Below are 11,178 nucleotides of genomic sequence, written 5' to 3' on the forward strand. Positions count from 1 at the left end.
GATTAACATGGACATTTTCTATTTCTTCAAAACCTTCTTGGTGTAGATTTGTTTGGTCCATAGCTTCACAGATACAGAACAGACTAAAGAAATGTGCTACTCTGTTCAGCTATATTTATGGCTCTTAAAAATAACCCTAAACATGTAATTTGTGTGATTTTGCTCCTGTTCTTCAATGGGGAAAAGGTTCTGAGAAGTTTAAAAGTTCTGACAACTGTTACTGGAGTGAGTTTTCTTGCTCTTGATTGCTCTGGGTTGACCGTAAGTTACATTCTGACAAGCCAAGAGTGTTCATTCAAAATCCAGCAATGGAGATCTTGTCTGTGCTCTGTTCAAAATGTTGGTTTATGTTCTTGCCAACAGTTTATTCTAGATGAGGAATTCCTTTCTGGGGAGATCTGAAGACTGCAGAAGTGCAGAATCATCCTGCAAGATGATATTTTACCCCTAAAGAACTGCTAAAAGTCATACCCTCAGCAGAGGCAGTTTTGCGCAAACATTCAGCAAACTCACTCCTTTCCAGAGCATGTGCAGCCTGAGGTGGGAAACCCAATTCTCACTTTATTAGTGTCTCATTTTGTTGTCTTCAGAATCAAGGAAGATGAGACACAAGGCTGGAGTTCTGACTTTTCTGAGCCATCTGCAGGCAACACGTAATGACTGTGCCTCTACCTCAAACTCTGCTGTGCGCCCATAGAAACCAGCAAAGGTCGGGAGGAACACAATACAGTTGTGCCCAGAAGTAATTGAGAATTAGGGCACACCACATCAGCTACCTGCTTTCTATCCCTATTCTTAAAAATAATCCCTGGTCTCTAAAACTGGGATAATGGTACTCATTTACTAAAGTGTTTTCAGACTTAGGGCCAAATACCTCTTTTAGGAACAAATTATTTTTAACTCTTTCACTGCAACCCCACTTGCACATGAGGGGTATGGTGCCCTCATAGCTCTGGAGCTGTGGATGATTCTTGCTTTGTGATCTCAAGTTGCTAAGTAGCCTGTGTTCAGAGATGTAAGGAATCCTTGCTGTACTTGTCATGTAGCAATCTTGCCCAGCATTCCAAATATTGTCTCAACTTGAAAACATTCTTAGGGATTTCCCACTGAGGCTCAAAGGCAGTCATATTTTTATTTATTTTATTACAAGGCATATAAGTAAAAACTTGCATATCTGAAAAAAGATATTAGATAGAAAACAGTAATAAAATTAACATTGTTCTTTTAAGAAACTTGGTAATAAATATATTTCCCCTCAACATTAAAATGCTTATTATTCTGCACAACAATAAATACAGCATAGCTCTGGCATAGAAGAAGTCCAAGGCTGGATAAAACAAGTCCATATGGTTTCTTAAAAAAGCTCAAGTGAGTTATAAAGGTTTGGCATCCTGCACTTGATGCACTTTGATACAACTTGAATGGTAATTTTAATTTTACTATGATTTTTAAACAGTCCCATAAAATGAAAATATGAGAGGAAAATTTGTTCGATTATAGGATTCTTCCTTTAAATATTTCCAAAATAAGAGATGTGTAAACTCATTGCAACCCATCCTTTAAATAAAATAAAAATTACCAAACAAGTGTCTTGGTGGCTATTCTACAAAAATGCAGGTTTTTCAGCTGTGGGTGCTCAAGCCTGACCAGCCAACTGGCAAAGGACAATTCCCAGTCAGTTCCTCAATTCTTTACACAATTTTAAAACAGAAATAATAATAACAAGGAGAAAGAGTAAGGGATGTAGTATTCACTTGTCAAGTCAGGATCTTTCAAGGTTCTTACACTATTACGGGAAGGGAAGAGGAGAAAGAAGGGGTATATTCCAGAACACTTCCCAGCATAACTTTGGGTCATTCTGGTCTATACTTTTAAAACTATTGTCAAAAATTAAGGAAGAGAGATATTTCCATGCACTGTGCTGTTCATATGCCAGCACGTATCATCACAATCACAGCTGTGAACCTAAGTCACTTTGATAGCCCAATCTAATATAGATTGATTGATTGTCCCACAACATAGTTAGATAATGTCCACGAAATGCCACGAGCTCTGGCAGAGTCCAGCATTCTTAAAGTACCGATAGGTCATGGCAAGACTTGGACTTGAGTTTGAAGGCCATGTTCTTGTTGTTCTTGGCAACTATTTTCCCCCAGAACCGCCTGGCTTTCTTGGGGATGCTCTCTCTCCGTTTCTGGTAGGCCAGCCGCTTCTCGTTCTTTTCCTTGCTGTCCCTCCGGAGCCGGACTTGCCGCACGATGCCTTCAAACAGCTCTTTCACGTTGTGCTGCACGGCTGCCGAGGTCTCGATGAACTTGCAGTCGAACACGACGGCGCAGGCTCTCCCCTCTGCAAAACGGCAAGGTGGGTATGTCATGCACTGCCACGAGTGGGGGGGCAAAGCGGCTGCAGGAGGCCGCGTGTGGGGAGCCAGTGCCACCGGGGGAATTCCTCAAGCCTAAAATAGGCACGGATAAGTCTTTAATCACCCGATGCCGCCTGCTAGCCCATGATTCATCTGCTCTGTGTCACAATCCCTTCCCAGAGAGGGGGGGTGAATCCCCTCCCGGAAAAGCCCCATCCCCTCCGTCAGCTGTCAAGGGAGCCGGGGATGACCGACCTGTGTCGAGACACCGGTGGCTGAGAGGTCAGCAATGACTCAAATCCACCCGGTCATCTTACGTGCAGACTCCCTCGGCTCGCATTAAAGGGTGATGACAGCACCCACCATGCACACCCAGCACAGCTCCTGTCACCATGGGAGGCAAAGCCCAGACTCCTCCATGGGTCATGGGTATAAACCAGGGTCTTGGGACAGCAGCAACTTTGGTGTGAATGGACACGTGTACAAAACCCTTAAATAAAGGCAGAACTATGCCTGCAGCTTTAGAGGTGCATCTGAAATCATAGTTCTGATCCTTATTACATGAAACTAAGCTAAACTTGACAACTGTCTTTCACACACAAGCCAATTTATTCTTTCTTCTGTCTTGCCATGAACTCAGCACCAGGATGACTAAAATGGCATGAATGCACCTGCCATCTTTCAAAAGATTTTTCAAGTGGGACAGAGAGGAATGAGAAGGCAAATAGGCATCCCTGGGCTCCCCATGAGCTACCTCAGTTCAGACTCTTCACTTGGGGAAACTGTGACAGAGGCCAGAGAAACCATGAACATTCCCAGTGAGAAACAAAAAGAAAAAAAAACACACAAAAAAAACCAACAAAAAAACCCACAGTTTGACTGGAGAATAGAAGAGCTAAATTATAGCAGAGAGAAGAAAATGCCCAGCAGAAGAACCTCTGTTTCTGATGAACCAAGATGAGATCATCTAATGTATTGCTGTGTGTTATATTATGTCACCTAAGACTCAGGAAAGACCCTCTGAGAAGACATATTTCTGACTGCAGACCTTGGGAGCCTGCAGCAGCTTTCCCAGCAGTCTCTCTATTCCTATTTATGGGCTTGAGCATCCCTCAACTTTGGGAGAGTGGCACAGTGGCATTCTTCTGGGTGCAGAAGTACGGGCTGTTTCAGTATCCCAAAGCAAGGCAGCAAGAAGGCCTCTCCTGAAATGTGACCAGTTCCTACCCATAGTAGCAAAACAAAGGATAAGAGGGAATTTTAATTCACCAGATAAGACAGATAACTGGTTAAATGAAGAGAAAATCTTTGGCAACAGAATAAAAGGGGCTAAACACATTATGCATAAACACATATTGGAAGCCCAAGGGGTTTCCAGTTACCAGAGATATCACATACTGCAGTGGTCTCACACCAGGGGCTGGAGGGGAAGAAATTCAAGCTGCTTTTATGGTGGTTTTTAATAATTTTAGGAAAGGTATTATTTGACATGTAACAGCATTACCAAGGGAGACTTAAGGACCTTGCAGACCCCTCCCAGTCCTCTGCCCTCTGTTCCAGTCCTCTGCTGCTTTATTGCTCTTTTATGGCCCAGGCCTGATCACAGTGTACTTCCTCACCCAGAGCTCTGTATTTTGTTCAAAAGCTACTAGATGACTCTTAGCATTTACATCGGTTTTACCCTCATCATTTTCCTTACCTGCCACTGAGACTTCACGGCACCTGACAAGGTCACTCTTGTTGCCAACCAGAATAATGGGGATGTCTTCTTTCTGGCGTGCCCTGCGGAGCTGTATTCTGAGTTCAGAGGCCTTCTCAAAGCTCGCTCTGTCTGTGATGGAGTAGACAATCAAGTATGCATCTCCCACTTGCATGCAGTGGTCTCGAATCCATTCTCCTTCACGCTGTTCAAGGGAAGCAGTCAGACCAGAGCAGAGTAAACTTAGGAAGTATAACATTAGAGAATCCAAATACATTCCTGCTCTAACTGTAATGGGTATGGTTTGAATCACAGTTACACTGAAAGTAATTCCAATGTGGTGATGGCATGAATACTTCATCACAAAGGAGGGTAAATCTTGCCCCAGACAATTAATTGTGCTGGCTTTAGACTGGAATGAACATGGTCTGGAAAATGGCTTGAATGTTTTGTTTTATCATTAAAAAAATAAAGGTTTGTGCTTCTCAGGCTCACAAGGCAGAGCTGTTAGGCAAGCTTGGCTTGGTGTGAGTGTGGAGTTAATCCTGTATTTTCCCCAAAGCTGAAGTATGGTGGAAAACACCTACTTTCTTTCCCAAAAGATACCTACTTTTGATATTAGCAGTCATTCATATGCACTTTTATTTTGGCATCTGACTAGAACATATTAAAGTACCTTATTATCCCACGTGTCGATCAGTATAATGGTTGCACTTTCCCCATCCACCATCAGGGTTCTTTCATATGTGTCTTCTGGAAAGAAAATCAGAAGGTTAGTAATATGTTATTTTGTGGCATCATGTACATGACAAAAAACAAGGAGTTGTGTATGTATAATTCGTTCACAGTTCAAGTTATTGAGCCAAATTTTATGCTGGCTCACATTCAGTTCTTTCCCCGTTTCTATCAGCACTGAACCTGCCCTCTGTTCATTACTGGTTGTCTTATTTTCCATGATATATGAAGGAGGCTGAAAAACCAGGAAAGGAAATGTTCATTATTTTGGCTGATACTCTCTTTATCTTATGTGGGAGAGAGAAAATAGAACCAGTGGAAGAAATAACCAAAGACTGAACATTTGCCCCATGGGAGCAGCAGAGTCCAGCAAGGCTGAGTAATGGAAAATATTTGCTTTCGCTTTAGTAGGGACGGTTTACGGGTGAACAGTCACTGCTGCTGAGAGCAATGCAGCCAACAGCCTACCAAGCAATGAGGACAGGGTTTAGTGAGACAAGAGCTGTTGAGTTTTAGAGATGCTGATTCTTCTGCTGTGTCCTAGTTCTCTCCCATTTCTCAGTTTCCCACATAACCTTTGATGTCAAAAAGCTAAGGAATCAGCAAACCACAGAAATTCAGTTATTTTCTACTGAGGCCACAAAAATTCATACCTAGATTATAAACACCATGTCACAAAGTTCTGCTTAGATCTGGGGGGGCTGTTCCCACTCATAACTTCGATCAGCCCTTGCTGTGAAATCTCAGTTTAGCTTCTGCTTCAAATACAAGTCTTCCTTATTTCCCCCAAACCTGGGGACATTCAGATGAGCAATTCAGGGTTTGGACCCATCTCTAGTCTTGTGCTGCTCATCAGTGAAAAATGCTAGGCTTTGGTATCCATAGAAAACCACCCTTCTTGCTGCAGTGTTTCAAAGGTCTATTCAAACCATGCTTCTAGACAGGATTGTGTCTTAACCCTTGCCTCATAAAATTTATGTTGAGCATTAATGGAGTGAACTTTCCCCTAAATTGTAATCAGAGCTTTTCCTCAAAGCTAGCAATGTACACCCATGTAAAAGAATAAGATTAAAATATTATACATTTAAAATAAAATAAAAAAGAAGACAGGCTTGAAGCAGCTTAAAACAGAGACATGAAAAAGGCAAAGCTAATCAAGAGGAGCATTTTTCTTTGCAGGCACAATAGCGTGACAGTTGTGTTCATGAGCTGAATTAATCTTATAGTCAGTAGCCAAGCCAATCCATAAAAGCAGCTGTATTCCCTCTGTGAGCTGGATACCCTGAAACCCTCCTCTCCTGTAATAAAATTTCCAGCTTGCAAGTTAAAGTTTGGAGGATAGTTTCTTCAATTGATTGAACTGCTGCAGCATCCTGGAAGTATTCAAGGCCAGGTTGGATGGGGTTTGGAGCAACCTGGTCTACTGGGAGGTGTCCCTGCCCATGGCAGAAGGGGTGGAACTAGATGATCTCTAAGGTCCCTTCGAACCCAAACCTATCTGTGATTCTGTGAGCATACGTACAGCAGAAGACAACATCCAGAGGGCTGCTTCTCCATTCTCCACACATGGAGAGGCTACAAATACATAATCACACTCCTTGAAAGCATTATGCCCAAACAGTCATTTTCAGCAGTGATTTGCACCTTGGTCAATCCCAAGGGACTTCCATAGGATATACAATGCACTGAAAGTGAGCAGTTAGTTCATCTCATGCTTATTTTGAAGCTGACACTGAAAAAGGAGAGATGTAAAAGGAGAGAAGTTTCCAGTCCCTCAGCAGACATGTCCTTGAAAATCTGTCACTGCTACAGGCCAAGCAATATTGCTGGGAGTATGAATGAAAGAGAAAACCTTACAACTTCATGTGGAGGAGAAGAAAACTGTCTGACAGAGGTGTGTGAAGCAAATCAGCTGCATTTTCTGACTGCTTGCCAAGGGTCCTACTCTAGTTGAGTGGTGTAGCACTAGCAAATTTTTTATCAGAGGTACTTGAAGCTGAGGAGCTGGTGTGATTACAGGTAAAGTCAGTGGCAGAAGCACAAGGCACATCTGAATAACTGATTCAGAGTGACTGCACTGTGGGCAATTTCAAATCCCCCAAGGGCACAGGCCCCCAACCTGTGACAGCAAGCTAGGAAAATGTAGGTCTAACCTTCCTGATACTGGGCTTCATTAAATCCTGGGTGAAAGCTGTCCTGCCTGTGTTTCACTGAGGACAGGAAGAGAAGCCCAAAAACTATCTGTCCTAGCACTGGCACCATCACACCGAGGAAGCACAGACAGGAGTGGGAAGGGATTAGAGATGAGAGTCCTACATGCTGATGAGCAAAACCTGCCAGCCACCTGCATGTCCTCTGAACGTGATAGTGTCTGCCTCCTGGGAGCCACAGGGAATTTCTGTTGCAGCACAACCTATCAGCATCTCACATGCAGTATAACTCAGGGCTTGGTATCACAGCTTCACCTTCTATATTACCTGATCTTTGGGCTTAAAGACTGCTTTGCAATCCTAAAGAAAGCTGAAGAGGACAGCAAAGGCTGAAGCACCACAGAAAGCCCTACAGCTTGTGCCTTTTCCCCCTGTTTGGCAATAGGAATTTTCCTACACTGCAGAAGGACCTTTGTCTGGTTTTCCCCTAGAGGAATCCATGCTGTGCAAGTAGCATGAAATGAGGAGGAGATATATTTTAGTCAAACTCCATACAGCCTGTGCTGAGGTAATGTGTTTATACAGAATGACTGAGATTACTTCCAATGGCAATATTTTGGAGGAGACTGAAGGGCTCAGGAGTATCTGTTTCTTTATATAGTGGTCTACAATAATTAAATACTTAGAAATACGAGAGCTTTCAGTTGTTTTCCCTCCCCAGAAAGCTGGAGTCAGCCCCATGGAGCCAGTGGTGACACAAATGATGACCAGCATGAAAGCTGAACCAGCCTCCTGTGTAGCATCATCACAGGCAGGAATGAGGCAGCTTCCAACAGGCATTTTGAAATGAAATAGCACCAGAATCTGAACTTTTCTCTTTCAGAGACTTTCAGTCCTTGTTGGTGAGTATCTTACTCATCTTATTTTGCTTGTTTTCTTAAGGGAGATGCATGTGTTGAATCAGTTTTGGAGATCAGATCCAAATGTTTGTTACTTTCATTTTTGATTAAACGGCCTCTCTGCTTTTCTGTGCCAGTTACTACTGGCAGGACTGATGGCAAGCAAACTCAAAGACACCAGGGCAAACACCAACACCTACCTCCCAGCACCTCACAGTCGCTGTCGATGCTGTCATGCACCCCCGCAAAGATGTTGGCCAGTGAGGACTTGCCTACACTCTGCTCCCCGATCAGCACCACCCGGTAGCAATTGCTGCCAGACTCAGAGGAGATGACAGAGTCAGACGACTCCGAGGACCAGCTCCTTCTGCAGTATTCATCAGGACTGATGGTGTATCGCTTCTGCGGGTTGTACTCGTTGGAGTCTTTCTGAACCAGCAGGTTCTTCCCATCAGCAGGGATGCTCCAGCGCTGCTGCTGCTGCTGCAGGCTGCTGTTGTGGGTGCGACGCATGGTAACATTGTTGAGGGTCATTTTTTACCCCTGGGGAGAAATAGGGAAATCACAAGAGTTACCCACAAAACATTTAGAAATGCGCAGAAACCCTCTTATTAACTTCAAGGCAGCACGTGCTGCTCCTCTGTAGGGCTCCAGTATACAACAAAAGAAAAACAAGACTTCCTGCACTCTTTTGTATTTACTGGTACACAAAGAAACAGTAAGTTAAAAAAGTTAGTGAGGAAGAGGCTTTTTCCTAGGGATTCCACCCTCACATCCTGATCCTATCTTTATTTAGCCTTTACAAGGTCAAGGCTGTGCTAGGTGCAGCCCTGGAGAGTGAGGCATTGCTGTGTCCCAGGAGGGGAAGGAAGGGGCAGCGTTCTGCAGGGCTGTCCTACATGGGAGCTGCATCCCTGCTGTGAGGCAGCCTGCAGTACAGGCAGCACCTACAGGTCCCCATCCTTTGTACTTAACAGAGCAAACAGGGGCCTGGTCTCAGTTGCCTCCAACTCCCAGTGCAGCTGGGTGTGCAGAGTCTTTCATGAAGTCTCAGCTCAGAGCTGAAAGTCTTGGAAAATCAACAAGGCATCACCCGCTGCATCCTTAGACAACCCTGATATGAGGAAAGAGCCATGCAAGCAAGTCTTTCTGTAATGGGGAGGATTTGGGTCTCATCTTCATACAGTGGCTTTTTGGCTGGTAAGCAGGGAGGACACAGCAAAGTCCAACAGCTCATCTGAGGAGTTACAAATTCTAGCCAATACAGAATGCAGCACTGGGAGAAAAAGCTCATATATTTACAGATAGCAAATTAACAACTTCATTTACTGCACAGTCAGCTAGGTAGGTTCACTCTTCTTATCTAAGCATGGCTCTTAACTACATTTTACTCAGCAAACTCTATTTTGCCTTGCTTGGAGGCAGAAGACAGTGATGTCATCCTCACGGGCCAACAGCTACCATTTTTAGGAAAGTTACTTTGATGCATTCCAGCTCCCAAAGTAATGCTTATTTAGATATTTTGCTTTTGCCATATATCTGATGTTTCTCAGCTCTCTTGTCCATATTAATAAATGGTGTAACAGTGCATAAAATGCACCCGAGGACTTTCAAAGCTGAGTAATAGGTGGTGAATAGAAAGAAATACAGCAACGCAACAGATCGACACATACAAATCCCTGTCCCTCTTCTCACAAAACTGCCTGCAAACTTATTTGAATAAGTGCAGCACAGGACATAGAACAAATATACAGAAAAAGCACACACTATCTGAACTTACTACTGTATACCAAATATATTCTCAGTGATGCACAGTACTTAGTGGCAAAATGAGATCGTTTGCATAGTCCCAGTCACAGTAACTTTGCCAGCAAGAAATGTATCTCAGCTAGAAATCAGGCACCAAGCAAAGGCTGCTTCACAGACAAAATTAAATATTTACTGCAGTTGAACTTTAAAATGCCTTTTTTCCTTGCAGTTTCTCCACTGAAAAGAGCAGATGAGAAAAGCCAGCTCAGATGCAGTCTAACAACAGAGTCTAACTCACAGCCAGCAACAGACAGTCACTCACTGAACAGTCAGAAACATGAACATTTTACGATTTCATCTCTAACAAATTATCATCCCTCATTAAACAAAGCCAAAAGGAGTCCTTATCACACATTACATTCCAAGTTCAAACTGACTTGGATACCCCAGACTGCATTTGGCTGCCTGGGTCTCTAACACCAACAGGAAAAGCCTGTATCCGACCCGACGCTGCCTTACTTCTGCCAGGCTCCTCGGGGCAGTCGGGTCCTTTGCTGGTGTTGCCCTTCTCTCCTGATGTGCTGTGGTGAACTGAGCTGCTCAGCCAAAGTAAATCCTTTCCTGCTTTGGGGCTGCCTCTTTAATTCTTTCTCAGCAAACCTGGTTTATATTAAGCCCATCTGATCAGAGACAGGGCTTTTCCGTGACGTGGCTGGCCTTTCCATACAACAGCCAGCCCCCAGCTGGGAGGAAGCAGACATGCAGAAGAGCAAAAACTTGCAAACAATCTCAAAAGACTTACTCAAAATCATATGATTGTCTTCATATTGCCAGTAAAATAAACACGTTTGGTTCTTGCATGACAAAAACAGGAAAGTGGAAAAAAACCCAAAACAATCCATGCCATTTCACCTCACTCAGTTTTTTATTCAAGTGTTATAAAAATTAATGATGTTTAAAAAATAACGTAAGTTTCATTAATGCATAAAATACTGTAAAGGTATTATATTGTCTGTCTGCAAAGTGAGCTTAACCCCCTGCTGGGCAAAACATTCTTTGAAATAAATGCCTAAGTATTATTTTGAAATTATCCTAAAAAACAGGAATATTATTCTGGTTTTAAAAATTAAAATCCAGTATATACAATCCTATATTTCTCTGTCAGCCTTCAAGTGACTGCACCCGTTCCCTGAACAGCATAATCAGCTCTTGCTTCTGCTGCAACCATTTACTAACAGGGGCTTGAAAAAGCATCCAACTACAAATTCAGGGTTACTCAAACTGGGTAGTTGCAAAGATGCATCAGAACACAAAAAATCTGCACAAAGGTTAAGTTGCACAGTGCTGATTCTGTCTGGACCTCATTAGGAAAGATGAATTTATAGTGTACATGCCACAAACCCAGGGCCTGCTCCTTAAAATTTTTATCATCTTGTAGCTCATTGGCAGAAGAACTTTGGACAGAGGCAAAGAAATCCAAATTTGTACTGTGTGCTGCCACCTGACACTTCTAACAACATATGTAAAATATTTATTGATTAAAAAATGAAGAGTAATATTTTTTCACAGAACTATTCAGCA

General features: G+C 43.0%; 1 protein-coding gene across 1 annotated transcript; it reads right to left on the bottom strand.

Moving 5' to 3' along the window:
• Positions 1-1,118: 1,118 nt before the first annotated feature.
• On the bottom strand, positions 1,119-10,223 carry GEM (GTP binding protein overexpressed in skeletal muscle). Its single transcript, XM_051610583.1, has 5 exons — positions 10,117-10,223; positions 8,049-8,391; positions 4,741-4,817; positions 4,065-4,269; positions 1,119-2,349 (listed from the first exon to the last, which is right to left on the bottom strand). Exons 2-5 carry the CDS (start codon positions 8,380-8,382, stop codon positions 2,072-2,074), a joined length of 894 nt encoding a protein of 297 aa, XP_051466543.1. The 5' UTR covers positions 8,383-8,391; positions 10,117-10,223; the 3' UTR covers positions 1,119-2,071.
• Between the last annotated feature and the right edge of the window lie 955 nt (positions 10,224-11,178).

Source organism: Apus apus, chromosome 2, assembly GCF_020740795.1.
Source record: "Apus apus isolate bApuApu2 chromosome 2, bApuApu2.pri.cur, whole genome shotgun sequence".
NCBI classification, from domain to species: Eukaryota; Metazoa; Chordata; class Aves; order Apodiformes; family Apodidae; genus Apus; species Apus apus.